Here is a 16337-nt window from a genome sequence, read left to right as displayed (position 1 = left end):
TAATAATTCAAATAATATAAATATAAGATCAAATAAAAGTGAAATGAGAATCATATATTTATGTATAAATTAGGTAGAGAGGTTTTAGGAAATTAGCTCAAATTTGTTATATTAGCATTAAATCATCATATTTGATTTCCTTATCTATAAAAATCATAAATAATATACCATAAATAAAGAGTTTAGATATAGTAATTAATTGAGAAAATATTTTATTAATTAATTTCGTTTTTAAATTTTGCCAAAATTTAAGGAAAGATCCGATTGAGATTTCCGGGTCAAAATTGAATCAAAATCCGACCCGATTAGGATCCCTTAAAAGTGTTGCAAAAATGTATAGTAGATATGTTACTCTCTCTTTATACTATTTTTAGGTGATATTCTGTTAGTTAGTTGGTTCATATTCGCAAGAATTTAGAAGACTTATTAATTAGTTGCTACTTGCTACAAAGGGTTTTTATTTGGAAATTACTAGGGTTCACTTTTAGGGGTGAATCATTTTAAGAAATTTGGTCTAATGTGTCATTCATTGTAGCATAACTTACTGAAATGGCCACAAATCATAAACCTTTCGAAATATGCCAAAATTGAACTTTAAGAAATAAAGAAGAAGACGAAAATAACCTTGCTATGTGTTGCTGTGTTTGGCGAGAAATTTAATGAGTAAGGTTGGTGCACGTGATGTGACGTGAACCGTTTGGCATTTATTGTGGACAATGCCACGTTTCTTCGGTGAAAGACTGTTAGGTACGAATATTTAGCAACTAAAGACGATTGTTTAAGAAAGAGATTGGAGAGATTTAGTAGACCAAATTTCGTAGGACATAGCAAAACTTGTCCATGGAGATTTACAAACTTGTTGGATTTACGAACATCAATGTAAAGGGTATGGACAAATTCCCACATAAAGTTGTGTGTGTAGAAATAGATTCGTGTTGTCTACAAAAATATGAGGACATGTTACTAAACTTTAAAATAGAGAGAGGACAAAATGTTTCATATGTTGACAGATAGAGTTACAAACTTAACAACATTGTCCACATCTATAGGTGGACACCGTTATATAAGGTATTAGGCAGTACAAAATGTTTGGAAGACAAAATATAATTAAATTCAAAAGTTGTCCTCTGCAAAACTTGTCCATAAAAAACAGTTGCATGCAATAGGCAAACCTTGGCAGTGGTACAGATTCTGGAAGGGAGATAGTTCTGAGAATCCGGATCTGGCACCAAATGGGCTGAATGATAACCGACACACTAATCTGGACTTGTTGAAATAATGGATAAGTTATTTTGTTGTATTTGGTCCATGCAACAAATTTGTCTATTATACTAAAATTTGAGGGAATAGACATGATATCCGAATAGACATACTTAGATAGAGAGGAATCCAGCAGGAGAAATTCGTTGGAGGAATAAGGGGGATCATGCATCGATTCGGAGGGATCCGAAGAGGCGTCTTGAACCGGATACGATGTCTTCGATCTGATGGACAACATAAGAGAAATAGTGGTTAGTGAAGAGTTGTGGGAATCAGACGAAACCTGTCTACCAGTTCGCGAACTTGTCTATAACAAAAAGTGATGAAAGAGACAAACCTAGATGGTGACGAAACCGCGGGGAGAAGTTTGTTCAGGGAGTTAGAGGGATTGATCGCGATAACGTAAGAGATCGAAGCGACGACTTGAACCGGATTTGTTGTCTTGCACTATGGAAATTAAAATGAAGAGAATTTTGGTTAGTTCTACAAATCCAAAATCAACGGTTTCCGGAGAAGAGAGATGGAATACATATACCCAGAATCAATGTTTATGGAAGAGTTGGAGAGATCCTTATCGAGCCTCACCTTAGGGAAACAAAAAGGGGTGAATGTCTTGACAACAGAATCTGAGTTTGGTTGGAAGAAAACTATGAACGCTAACGTCTTCTTCTTCTCGAGAATTTCTGAAATGGAGAGAGAAACGAAAGAATTCTAATGTTTTAGAAATGATTTGGAAATGAGGAAGAAGACGGAAGATTTTTTTGTGCGGCTTCAAATGTTGAACACAGAGAAAATGGGGTTATCGAGGGGGAAAGATGATATTAAGTAAAATAAAGAATCATTTGTTCAAGGGTAATTTGGACTTTTCACAAAGGATGTATGGCACAATTGGAAAAGGTGGAGCGGATGTTGCAATTTTGGTAAGTTTTGGTACAGTATATGGCACATTAGTTAGTTTTCACAATATTTTATCCACCTCATCTTTTTCTAACCAATCAGAATCTGCCACTTAATAATAATCTATATATAATAGCAATCTAATAAATATCATTTGCACATCTGAACGGTTGCGTCTTTTATCGCAACCTTCTGTTTAAATCGGTTATTTTTTTACGGTTATTTTGGTTGCGTCTTTTCGTTGATATATTTACGGTTTTGTCTTTTATCGCATCTCTTCGCTAACATATTTACAGTTATATTTGTGCAAATTACAGTCGTATCTTTTCAGTTTACGGTTGTGTCTTCATAGTTGCATCTATTCATTTAAAGTTATGTCTCATATTATATAGATTTAAATTTTGGTTTTAAAACTAAAATATATATTATATGGTTGTTTTTTCAAAAAGTTGCAATCTGAATAAATATTTTCTACGGTTGCATCTTTTTATCGTAACACCTCATAAACAATTGCGATGTTTAGTTGAACCATTGCAACATTTACTTTATTTAACGAACAATTATAATTTTTGATTTATTTTATAAATCGTTAAAACATTTAATTTTTGAAAAACTAAAAATATATATTATACGGTTGAATTTTTTTAGAAAGTTGCGATCCGAATAAATGTCTTCTACGGTTACGTTTTTTTTAATCGTAACTTTTTGTAAACGGTTGCAACCGTTTAGTTGAACCATTGCAACATTTAGTTTATTTCACGAACAAATGCAACTCTTGGTTTATTTTATAAACCATTATAACATTTAATTATCTATAGTCACGTCTTCTGGTATAACTTTCTCTAAACTATTATTTCAATTTTAGTTACTAAAATATAACTAAATGAAATTTTAAACGTTTAATTGAACCGTTGCAATATTTGGTTTATTTGACAAATTATTGCAAGTTTTGGTTCTATTTTATGAACCGTGGTAATCTTTAGTTTATTTGACGAACCGTTGCAACATTTGGTATATTCTACGGTCGCTTCTTTTGATTATAGTTCTTCATCAAATTTTTAATTTTAATTACTATAAATGAATATGTTGCTACCGTTTAATAGAACATAGTAACATTTGGTTTATTTGACGAACCAATGAATATTTTGGATTATCTAATGAACCGTTGTAACATTTGGTTTATTTGATGAACCGTTACAATATTTGATATATTTGATGAATCATTGCAACTTTAATTTATTTGATGAATTATTACAACTTTAGGTATATTTGATGAACCGTTGCAACATTGCCTTTTGTGATACATTTTTTAGGGCATTAACTAAAACTTTTTTTTTGAATAAAACATTAACTAAAGTTATATCTGTTCATCTAGAGTATTATCTTGTCACCATGTTTTATTCGTGTTTTTTAGCATATACACTTAGTTCTAATAATTGTGTCTTTTACAAACAATTTATATATTTAAACTTTCATCTCTTTGTAGCTCTATATATGTATATATATCATTTTTTAAAAAGTGGTTTAAATTTATTATTTCTTTTTGTTTGATATTTTTTATAGAAAGTTACATTTTTTGCTATTTAGCATTCATATATATACTTTGTTATCTATATCATTATTATTTTTTCTAAATAAATATCTATTTTGCTTATTTATTTAATTTTTCTGAAGATTGTCTCTTTTTAACATAATACAATTTAAAATATTACGTCTTTTTATCATAATATTTTGATAAATATATTTTTATACCTAGTTATATTTATAATAGTTTAGAAAATGGAAAAATTGCATCTACTCATTATAAATTTTTGTGTAATATTTTTTATTTATGGTCGTATTGTTTCACCATAATATTTTCTAATAATAATACAAATCTTAAAAAGTATTTGTGAGAGTTTACGTTTCTTTATCATATTTTTTTTGTAAAATATATCTTTATTTATTGTTAAAAAAATTGTTTTGAAACTTGTTGTCTCAATTCATTATGACATTTTGTTTTTCTTCAAAATAGCCTGAAATCTTTTTCCCCGCGACATCGTGGGGGGGTCTAAGTCCTAGTAATAATAAAGGTAAACTCATTTAATTGTAAAATCTAATATGCCACCAAAACAAAGTTATATATCGGTTTGAGTTTATAAATGACGGTTATGGTTTAGATTTTATAATTAAACGAGTTAAATATCATTTTTGGTTTATAAACGGGTTTAGATTTTACAATTAGACGAGGTTAAATATTGGTTTGGGTTTATAAAAAACGGTTAGAGTTTAGATTTTACAAATAAACGAGGTTAAATATCGTTTTGGGATAATAAAGGATGATTAATGTTTAGATTTTGTAATTAAACGAAATTGTATATCAGTTTGGATTGATAAATTAAATGAATTTAATTTTTTTATTATTTTTATTAGGTAGCAGAAATCAAAACAAGAAAACGAAGTCAATGAATTACATTCAAAGTCAAACAATAATATCTCTAATAACAATCAAAACAAGAAAACGAAGTAAAAAGGAAAATTTTGGATGAAGAAGGAGAAGTTGGGTCGAATGGGTTTTTTCGGGTTAGGTTAGTGGTTAATTGTAGTCTATTTAATTTCGGTTTAGAATCACTTTTAGTTGGTTATGTTTGTTTAGAAAGCAATAAACCAACTAAAATCGAATTCTATGGAGAGATGTTTAGAACTATTTCAGGGAGATTTAGATTTCGAACTTTTAGTTTAGGGGGATATAGGTTTCGAATTTTGATTTCGGAGATATTTAGCATGTGGTCATAGATTGGTGTGGATCTATTATGATGTTATACTTCTCGTGGGAAAATAGATCGTTTTTAGTCAAAATTTGAGTAAAGAAGTGAAGAGAAGATTGAGAGTCAAAGTTCAAGAAGGAAGACATGAGTAACAACACATCAAGACGTTGCAACAATGAGTTCTAAAGATGTCAAGCTAAGAGATTTTGGAAGGCAAAGAAGGAAGTTGGCCAAGTACGTAGGCGAGACCGAAGGAGTAGATGGTGATTTTTTGTCGAGTATCTCTAATAACAATGTGGTGATTACATTCAAAGTCAAACAATAATATCTCTAATAACAATCAGTGGCGTGCTTCATATTTAATAAAATAGGCAATTGTCTAAGGCCACCTTAAACCTCTCTAAACCTGGCACCGCACTAGTATTATAGTACTTTTTTGGCACGATATATCCACATTCAGTCTTTTTATATTTGTAACTATGTACTCGGTCAATAAGTAATGTACACGATTCGTCTTGTTTGCCTAAAAGAAAAAGATTCGTTTCTGTCTATAAATGAAGGCCATCCCAAGAAAGTAAAAAAGCAGATCTCAAAATATGGTTTCATAACTCTCGTTTTTCTCTTCATCAATTCCTCTTGTGCTGAATTCCTAATTCAACAGGTATTTTTATTTTTTATTTTTAAAGCTATTTTAATTTTTAGACAGAGGCTTACATTTGGTTCTTTTTTGGACAAATCCATTGGCTTTTTAAACGTAGTTTTTAACAATAATATTAACAACGTAGTTTGTTTTCTTAACAATAATAACAGTTTTTTTTTTTTTGTCTTTTGGTATAACATTCGATTTAGTTAGTTCACTTCAAGCAAACTCATAAAAAAATATTCTGAAATTTTCGTATGAGGTAAGTCACTCAAGTCTTTCCCAATCAGGTTTAATCCAATCCTATGAATAGAGGAGGTTGTGGTGGTGGCCCTGGTAGAGGCGGTCGTGGTTTTGGTGGCCGCGGCCCAGGAGGTCCTGGTTTTGGTGGCCACGGCCCAAGAGGTCCTGGTGGTCCTGGTCCTGGTTATGGTGGCGGCCCAAGAGGTCCTGGTCCTGGTTATGGCGGAGGAGGAGGTCCTGGTCATGGTCCTGGTCCTGGGTATGGTGGAGGAGGAGGTCCTGGTCCTGGTTATGGGGGAGGAGGAGGTCCTGGTCCTGGTTGTGGCTCAGGGACAGGCGGCGGAAATCAGGGGCAAGGAGGTGGTAAATAAAATGAGTTTCTTAGTTAAACACTAAAACCAATTTCTTGATTTTCTTGGAATTTTTTTTTAGATTTTTTTTTAACTGGAGTGACAGGAATGTGGAGAGATGAGCGACCACCAAACAAGATACTGACTATAACAAGTTTCTCCGTGATTCAAGGGAGAGGAGAACCCTACGAATCCTCTGTCTTTGAGGCCGGTGGTTACAAATGGTAAAGAACTACACTTCCATAATTTTTTGTTCACTTTTTACATATATATATTTGAGTTTATTTTGATGTGAAATTAAAAATGAATCAGGAGATTAGTTTTGTACGTGAATGGTAATCAAAACGATGGTGGAAATAATCATATTTCACTTTACGTGAGGATCGAAGAGACAGAATCTCTTCCAAGAGGCTGGGAAGTCAATGTTGAACTCAAACTCTTTGTCTACAATGGGAAGCAACGCAAGTATTTGACTGTTACAGGTAGTTAAGATGTTTATGGAATTTTACTAGTCCATTATATATTTATAGATACATATTTTTTTTTTTGGTTTTAAAAAAAAAATTGTGGATGTAGATTTCAAATATTAGTGTGACATTTTCCATGAACGGAGTTGATGTGACTTCCATGTGTTTTGCAAAATTGTGGATGTAGATGGAATAGTGAAACGATACAACGATGCGAAAAAAGAGTGGGGATACGGAAAATTGATTCCTCTTCCAACATTCCTTGACACGAACCAAGGTTACCTTGAGCAGGACACTGCTTCTTTTGGTGCTGAGATTTTCATCGGTACACCGGTCCAGGTACAAGAGAAAGTCACGTTCATATCAAACCCTCCAAACAATGTTTTCACTTGGAAGATACTTCATTTCTCTACCTTGGAAGATAAATTCTATTATTCTGATGATTTTCTTGTTGAAGACCGATACTGGTTAGTACTTTTGTTAACCATATCTTTTAGATCGAAGTCTAAAAATTCTTAAAGATTGCATCTGTTATGTGAATTCCGCAGTAGTCAAGTACAATAACGGTTTTTGGTTGATATATAATCAGGAGGTTAGGATTTAACCCAAAAGGTACTGGAGATGGAAGATCACAAGCAATCCCAATCTTCCTATATGCTCAAGGTCATAAGCCAAATGCAGTTGCTACAAACACTTGGGGAGCGGTTAATCTGCGGTTAAAGAATCAACGAGGCTCCAACCACAAACAAATATATTGTAAGTAAACTAATTAACCAAAAAAATAAGTAACAAAATGGTAATCTCCAGGATAAAGTAAATGAAATTAATAGTTGGTATAAATTGTTTTTTTGCAGCTGCAGCTTGGTACCCCACTCGAAGCGATTATGGTGTGGGAGTTAACACTATCATATCGTTAGCAGAATTCAATGATGCATCGAAAGGGTATATGGTGAATGATGCCATTATCTTTGAAGCTGAAATGGTGAAGGTCTCTGTGACCAACATCGTCTCCGTTTAATTATCTCTACTTTTCTATCATCGATCAAACAACCTTATGAACAAGGAGACGTTTGATGAGTTTTAATAAGATTAAGTTTACAATGCATGTGATGTAATCGTTATTTCCTGGTCGGTCTATTTTCGTTGTCAATAAAATGAAAGTCTCTTGGTTTGAAATATTTTTAAAGATGTTGGGAAAAGTTGGAGTGTTTAACTATAAGGATAAACTTAACTATATAGAGGTTTAGTGATCTTCTCCTTATCTTAGATGTGTACGTAGTAAATATGAAAAAAAAAAGGTTTAGCTATAACAAGACACTGAAGATAATTATATATATAGGTTTAGAGACGATTTATTTTCGCATCGGGAAAGGCTCTTAATCGATACCTAAAGGGCTGTCGATCCACAACTTGAATTTTTTTTCTTTATGTTTTGTCGTCTTTTGGACCAAAATCGATAGACATAAGACACTTAAGGGTTTATCGATCGCAAAGGTGTTCTTGAATCTGTTTCAGATTTTAGAATGACATGTTTTCAAATTTCCGAAACCATAACTGAAAATGATCTGAAACCACCACAGAAAAAAAAAAACTGAGCTAACTCTGAATGTCAGAAGGTCTCTTAGGAATGCCAAGGTTTAGACGCTTCTGCATGCATGAAACAACATTTTCATATTTGCTCATAAAAATTAAAAAATAAATAAAAATGAAACAATTTTTTTTTTTTTGGTACAAGGTTAAATTTTATACCATTTTCTGATTTTTCACTGTACATTGTCGATACAACTTATTTAAGCAAAGAAGAGAAAGCTAAAAAGGAAAGGAAATACAACCGAAATAGTAAGCAAGAGGAGAAACCGAGCTTGATGAAGATCCTGTGACGGTTAGGAGGCGATCTCTGATGGCACGATCCAGGCTTGCATGCATCGCGGAACAGGTACTGAAAGGGTGATTAGAGCTGAAGATCCGTGCATTTCGCTCCCTCCCTCCAAATAAGATAGCAAGCGGTCTGCAGTAGAAGCTTGATGATGATTTTTGCATTTGAGTTCACAGGTGACTGAGCCTGCAATATCCAAGAGGAGATTGATGCGAGGGTGGCTGGTGCATTAGGCCAGATTCTCAAAGCAAAAGGCTGCCAAACACTTGCTGAGAAAGAACAATCAAAGAAGAGGTGGTCATGTATTTCTAATCCACTAGAACAAATCACACATGCGTCGGGAATGTTTAGTCCCCAGCTTCTTAATCTGTCTTTGGTAGGTAATCTCCCTTTCATAGCGAGCCACGTGATAAAGGAGTAACGTGGCACAGCTTCCTTAAACCAGATAACTTTAGTCCATGGCACTAAAGGAGGATGTAATCTCAATTGCTCCCAAGTTTCCTTAGAAGAGAAGAATTGTGCAAAGGAACCCGACAATCTACGCCATAGATAGACATCCTTACCATTGGAGATATTGGGAGGAGCATGAGCCGTTAGAGTGATCATTAGCTGTTCTTGTGCCTCTGATCTAGCACCCGGCATCCGCCAATCCCCATTCCTTACTGCCTCAGCCACTAATGCCTATTTCCTTATCCGAAGATCCCTAGGTCCAGTCTCTCCAATATAGCGGACCAAAGGACCGAGGTCCGTCCAATGGTCAAACCAAAAAGAAGCATTCTGCCCATTCATCACCTCACATCGCATATAGTCCACAATATAAGGTTTTAGGTGAATCATGTTTTTCAGAGTCCTTGATAGCCTTGGAGAATCTTCTAAAGTCCAGTAGCTCTTTCTTAGGAAGATATATCCTTTTATCCAAGCAACCCATAAGGAACCCGAATTTGTAAACAGATTCCAAATAAGCTTGAGCTGGAAAACGATTGCAAAGTCTTCTAGCAGTCGTAAGCCAAGCCCTCCCTCCTCTTTGGGTTTACACACATCGGTCCAAGCAACTCTTGCCCCGAGCGCAGTGGTAACTTTGTTTTTCTAGAGAAAAGCTGGCAGTCCATGCATGAAGCTTGTTGGTGATTTTCTCAATAAACGGCTGTAGAGTAGCAAAAGTGATTCTGGCCGGGTTGAGAGGTAAGCCCAAGTACCTAGTGGGAAAGGAACCAACTCTAATTCCTTGTAGTGCGCTCAGCACATCCAGTTGAGAATCCGTGTATCCACAAAAAAAACTCAGACTTGGTTGGATTCACGTCAAGCCCACTTAAACTTTTAAAATGCAACAAAACCTCAGCGATACCAAATAGAGAGTGCCTCGCTCCGTCTGAGAAAACCAGCAGATCATCAGCGAAGAGGAGATGAGTTACTTGTGGAGATGAACAGTTTGGGTGCAGCCGAAACTTTCCTTGATTAGCAGAAATTTGTAGCAGCTTTGACAGGACCTCCATGACCATAATGAACAGATATGGAGAGATAGGATCTCCTTGACGGAGGCCTTTCTTTCCTGGGAAGAAACCAGCCAGTTCACCATTGATGGAAATGGAATACCTTGGCGAGGAGATACATTCTTTAACCCAAGTGCAAAAGAGAGGAGGGAAGTTCTGTGCTTCCAGAATCTTCAGCACAAAATCCCAACATACAGTGTCAAACGCTTTCCTGATGTCCACTTTAAGCATACAACTCTTTGGGCAAGCCACTTTTTGATAATTTCTAATCAGCTCCGAGGCTAGTAACACATTTTCCCCTAGGCTTCTCCCATTTAAGAAAGTAGCTTGATTCGGGCTAATGCAATCCTGTAGAAGAGGCTTCATTCTGTTGGCAATGATCTTTGAAATAATTTTGTAGGTCAGGTTACAGCAACTTATAGGGCGGTAATCTCCCAACTTGCAAGCTTCTGGCTGCTTCGGGATAAGAGTAATTGTTGTATTGTCAGCAGCATATTCTTTGATTTCAGAAGAGGTAACAATATTTCTATCGTCTGAATCTCTCAAAAAATGTATATGATTCCTTGCAGCTCTTTGAGACATAGTCTTATGGAAGTAGGCAGTATTTCTATCACCTAAATCCATCCAAGTCACACGAGACTTTTGCCTGAAAAACTTCTCCTCAGCGGATATAAGGAATTGCCATTGTTCCCTGGCCTGGTGCTCTTCTCTTACAACCTGCGGCCCTGGGTTAGAAAGGACCTATCTCTGTAAATCAGCCACTTTTACTGCTTGATCCTTTATCCTTGTAGTAATACCACTGAAATGACGCTTATTTAAGCTTCTAAGTACATGCTTCAGGGTACTTAGAGAACGTACAAGCTTGAATTGGCAAGTTCTAAGAATAGCTTGAGGATTCCATGCATGAATAACAGATTCTTGATACTCATTGTGATCCACAACATGCTGAAAAAACTTGAAGGGTTTTCTAGAAGCAAGATTTATGGATGGCATCCGAAATAAGCATGCCGCATGATCCGATTGCAGAGGTTCAAGAAAGTCAGCGTAAGAATCTGGAAAAATTGCGGACCAAGGCTGATTAATGAAAGCATGATCAATCTTCTTAGATGCAGGACTATCTTCTTGATTATTCCACCAAGTAAATGGGAGACCTTTAGCCTGAGCCTCGAAAAGTTCAGCATCTTGTAGAGCTAGATTGATATCATCCATTCCCGATGTGTCAATAGACTGCGATTGATGCTCCGAATGATGAGAGAGCCTTAAGATCTGATTGAAATCTCTTGCAACGGCCCAAGAACATCTATTGACAGGAGTATTAACATTCAACCAAGATAATTCTTCCCACAAAGACTGCCTATCATCAGGCAGGTTATGTGCATAAGCAAAAGAGACAGTGAAGCTTAAGTTGTGAGACTGAATAAAGATACCATAAGTTATTAACTGCGCCGAAGCCTTATAGACCACCAAAGATACCGACGGATCCCATACCACAAAGATTCTTGATGTGTTATGGTGCTCAAAATTTCCAAAAAACTTCCATCCTGAAGGGATTGCTCGGATAATCCTTCCTACATTTAATGGTTGAATATGTGTTTCAACGAACGCTCCAAAAAGTGACTTATGGATGCTAATCCATTCTTTTGTTAAGTCTTGACGTCTGCTACTATTAAGACCTCTTACATTCCACACAAAAAACATATCAAATGTTGGTTATCGTGACTGCGTGACCTTACGGCCACTCTTCCAGCGCGAGACCAGAATAAAAGGAGCTTCTGATTCCTCTACCTCTGCAGAGATCCGAGCACTACCTGAAACCGCAACCTCATGCACCAACTCCACAAAAACCTGCCCAATTTCTAAATCAGATCCCAATCCAATTGGAGTAGCAACCTCAACATCAGAACTTCCTGCAGCAGCAAACCCTACTGACCCCACTGCAGTCTCAATAGCATCCTCAACAACTTGTTTACCTGAAGTGGCAGAGTCCTCTGAACCAGCTATAACCACAGCAGCCTCAACAGACTACTTATTACATGTTGCATCCTCTTGAATTGTAGGCCCTTCTTTGACCTTCCAAACTTTCGCAGGAGAGCGTCCTTGACGGGAACGCCTGTTAGTACGAGGCCTACTCCGAGACCTATTACTCCTTCTTCTGTTCATAAGAGGCACCGGAAGCCAGAGCTTGTAGTGACTGCGATCATGACTGACGCAGTCGGAAAACCTTAGGAAAAGCAAGCGCTAAACCTAGATTGAAACACAAGTTCACAAGCGATGAACTTGAAAGATAAAACTCTGGAATCCACCAGAAACTCTAGAATCCACTAGAAAAGATAAAGCTTTATGCTTCTTAAGAAAGTAATTATGAGATTGTTTCTTACAAAAACCTAGGATCTCTTTATATAGATAAATCCCAATTAGAGGAAAGGAAATAAGCTTGAAATAAGGAAATAAAGAAAAGTAAAACCCTATGAAAAAGAAGGAAAACCAATAGAAATTGCCAAAATATTAAATAGGAAATAAATCTAAATTAATTAGAATCCTAACGATTAAGCTCCTACATCAGACTCCTCCACTTCCAAAGAACTCGACCTCGAGTTATATTATGGATAAAGAATTTCATCTACCTTATCTCGCATAGGAGGGAAGTCATGTAGATATCCATCTGAACTGAGCTCCTTAAAATCAATTAGAATCTCATGCACTTCCTCTAAGATTGTTTTCTTCTCTTTAACATCATTTATCAATCCAATACTGTTTATGAAAAAACTCATATGGATTTCTCTTGCTATGAATCATAACTAAGACGCTTGAAATCTTTCTCCCTAGATTCTTTTCTTTGTAGTGCTCTCCATGAGCATCTACAATCAACTCTTTGAAGTTCTTTTGGATCACTAGAGCCCCTTATAGAATTATTGTCTCTTTCAATTCAGAAGTTTCACAGAATAATGGAATATTAGTCTTCATCTGATAGTCATGATTGCTTTGTTGATTATCTCTATCAACTATCTCGTCTTTCTTGAATTCTTCATCAGCATCCATGCGAGAATCATGATTATTGTGTAGATTTCTTTGTCCACTCTCTTCCTCCATGGATTCTTCTTCATCAGAGATCAATTTATCTTCAATCACAACACGATGGTTTCCTCCTTGTGGAACCTGAATTAATTCCTCTCTTGCTTTTTGTTGAATATTGATCCTATTGATTAACGTCGTTAATTGATCTCCAATATCAGTTCCACTTCGTGAAGCCCTAATTAGTTTTTCTCCTCTGCCTCTTTGTTGATTTGCGTTGTTGTTGGTCTTGTTAACCTGATTTGTCAATTCCTTTATCTCCTTGATTAAAGTAGTCAGGGACGTGGTAATAGCCGACGTAAAACCCTGAAAATCTGCTTTTGTCACCGGTTGATCTCCCATGGCTGATCAAGTTTCGAAAAAGAGACAGGAGAAAGCCTGCTCTGATACCACCTGACGCAGTCGGAAAATCGTAGGAAAAGCAAGCGCTAAACCTAGATTGAAACACAAGTTCACAAGCGATGAACTTGAAAGATAAAACTCTGGAATCCACCAGAAACTCTAGAATCCACTAGAAAATAGAAAGGTTTATGCTTCTTAAGAAAATAGTTATGAGTTTGTTTCTTACAAAAACCTAGGATCTCTTTATATAGATAAATCCCAATTAGAGAAAAGGAAATAAGCTTGAAATAAGGAAATAAAGAAAAGTAAAACCTTATGAAAAAGAAGGAAAACCAATAGAAATTGCCAAAATATTAAATAGGAAATAAATCTAAATTAATTAGAATCCTAACGATTAAGCTCCTGCATCAATGACCATAAGCATTGCATTCCAAACACCTTGGCGGTAACCATGGGTAAGAGACAGAGACTTCAAATTCACGGCCTGAACTAATCCCCAAGATAAGCTTAGACGGAAGATGCTTAGTGAGATCAACTCGGACAAGAACCTTGGCCACTTCAAATGTCTCCTTACGCTCAGTCTCTGGTGCCAAAACAATTGGCTTTCCAACAGCAATAGCAATTCTACTTAGGCTTTGCTTGTTAAAGAGAAGGTACAGGACTCCTCTAAACTCAGCTGTGACTGAGGCGGATGTTATTGGAGGTAGATCCGGCTCGAAGTCAGGAGACCAAGGAGCAACAAATATGGGAAAACCTGCAATGTTCCACATGTGTCTGCTAAGGAGGAGAGCTCTTGTACGAGGGTTTGAAACTCGCAAAAGGTAAGCACCTGGACCTGTGCTATGAACAAAGATACGAGGTCCTGTTCTAGCCCATAGCGCATTCACCACTCCAATTACTCTACCCATTTCAGGATAGTTCCCATGGAACTGAGCAAATATGAAATCCTTGAATTCATCCTTCGCAGCTTCTATGTTCTCATCTGGTATGAGCACAAAGGGAACACCAGTGATGTGTTGCGACGGAGATCCAACTTCCTCCAATTCATCCTTGAGGAGGCTGGACCACTTTTTATCCAGAGCCGGCATGGCCTTTTCTGTAGACGGAGCTGACGATAAATGGCTAAGAGAGCCAGCGTCAGCTTGCTGGGAAGCAAGGCCGAAGGCTACAGCCTCGACAGCAACAACAGAGGTTCCGATTGTACCAACTAGAGAGTTCCCAGGAAGAGAAATATCAACTTGCATAGCAATAGGAGTCTTCAGATCTGGAGAAGCCAAATCAGGAGGAGAAGAGCAAGCATCCGACCCAATTGCTTGAGAAGGAGCTGAGGAAACCGCGGCAGAGACATCGGAAGAGAAGCCAATTGCAGCTGCGGCGGATGAACCCGAAGAATCGCCTCGAGTCGGGAGAGACACAGAAGCAGACGAGAAGCGGGCGAACTGAGAAGTACCAGGAACTTTTGGTCGAGGACGGGACGATCCCTTCTTTTTCTTGTGCTTTGACATCGGAGAAACAGCGAGTCACCGGCGAGACGCCAGACGACGGCGGCAATTAGGTTAGAGAAGCTTAAAACCCTGGAAACAACATTTTTATCTTAAAATGACATGATTTTCTTCAAAATCTCCAATTTTGCTCCAAATCATCCGTTGGCCTAAAATTACTGAATAAAAAACTAAAACATGTAGAAACTAAAATCAAAAGTGGTAAAAATCATGACATATGAGTTCGGGGTCTCATGTTCATATATCACCTTTAGTTAGCATCCAAAACAAGTAAAGTACCTTCCACGCACGCATGCGTTTGCAAGTGTTGGTAGCAAAAATGCATATTCTCAAACATAAAGAAAAGCAGAGATGGGTCCATTTGGGAATCATATAAAACTTAGGATGTTGTCTAATTTGTCATTTTATCATTGGTCTTGTGACAAAAAATAAAAATAATCATTGGTCCATTACGTTATCTTCATGTTCGCGTGTGCAATGCAACCTTACCGGATCATAGATTCTACTCCTTTTTAAAAGAATATGAATCGAATATTGTTTTCTCTTAAAACATAACTTCACTATGATATCTGTAAAATCATGATAAGTGTTTTTAATGAAAAAAACGGAGTTATGTTATATAAATAAATACATATATATATATATATATATATATATATATATATATATATGTATTCTGTATTCATATTAAATAACTCTTGCTAAAAGTATCAAAAGGCAAAATAGTTGTAAAACAGATGTTCAGATTTTTACGTGTTTTGCCCATTAATTATATTATTTGCAATTCGCGTAATGTCATTTTATTAAATAGTGCATGTATTTTTTTTTACAAATTAAACAGCATGCCCTAAGTTAATACGAACAAATAGAATTCGTACAAAATTTTGGTTATTTACATAATTACATTCTATTGCTACTCGGCATTGTAGGAAATGACCAATGGGGTAGGGGCTAGTCCGACAAATTTGGAGGCCTAAAGCATGATTTAAATTTGTAACGTTTGTTTGAAATAATTTAATATTTAATTGACTGGTTATATACTTTACAACTTTATTATAAATTTTATTCTTTAATAATACAATATATATGATAGTTTTTTGTAATTTTGATTTTTTTAATATGTGAAAACATTGCAGTTAAAAATAAGTTTTTTTTAATTAGTTTATTTAAACTATTCTTAAGTCTTAAAGTCTATACTATCTGTATCTTAAAATCAACAAAAAATAAACTATACAGACAAATGACAAAATGTTATACAGATATTAAATGATTAAAGAATAAGGTGTAATTGTAAATAATTAATAACATAAAGAGAAATTGTTAAAAATGCCCCTTTTTCAATACCCCTTTTCAAAAATGCCCCCTTTGAGAGTCCATTTTTAAGTTTGCCCTCTTTTAATTTTTAATAACCATTTTACTCTTATTTGAAACAAAATTAGGTCCACAAAATA

General features: G+C 35.7%; 2 protein-coding genes across 3 annotated transcripts; one reads left to right on the top strand and one right to left on the bottom strand.

Moving 5' to 3' along the window:
* The first annotated feature begins 5438 nt into the window (after positions 1 to 5438).
* On the top strand, positions 5439 to 7784 carry LOC9321810. 2 transcript variants are annotated; one of them, XM_002885698.2, is made up of 7 exons: positions 5439 to 5565; positions 5835 to 6150; positions 6244 to 6361; positions 6450 to 6619; positions 6792 to 7071; positions 7194 to 7360; positions 7459 to 7784. In XM_002885698.2, exons 2-7 carry the CDS (start codon positions 5850 to 5852, stop codon positions 7620 to 7622), a joined length of 1200 nt encoding a protein of 399 aa, XP_002885744.2. In that variant the 5' UTR covers positions 5439 to 5565; positions 5835 to 5849; the 3' UTR covers positions 7623 to 7784. The 2 variants fall into 2 exon arrangements, with proteins under 2 accessions (XP_002885744.2, XP_020888632.1); XM_021032973.1 differs by having other exon boundaries at positions 5441 to 5565; positions 5835 to 6147.
* Positions 7785 to 8555: 771 nt separating this feature from the next.
* On the bottom strand, positions 8556 to 9122 carry LOC110230094. The gene has a single exon (XM_021032083.1). The coding sequence runs from the start codon at positions 9120 to 9122 to the stop codon at positions 8556 to 8558; it is 567 nt and encodes a 188-aa protein (XP_020887742.1).
* Positions 9123 to 16337: the final 7215 nt, after the last annotated feature.

Source organism: Arabidopsis lyrata, assembly GCF_000004255.2.
Source record: "Arabidopsis lyrata subsp. lyrata unplaced genomic scaffold ARALYscaffold_3, whole genome shotgun sequence".
NCBI classification, from domain to species: Eukaryota; Viridiplantae; Streptophyta; class Magnoliopsida; order Brassicales; family Brassicaceae; genus Arabidopsis; species Arabidopsis lyrata.
This window is presented reverse-complemented; position numbering and strand designations above follow the sequence as displayed.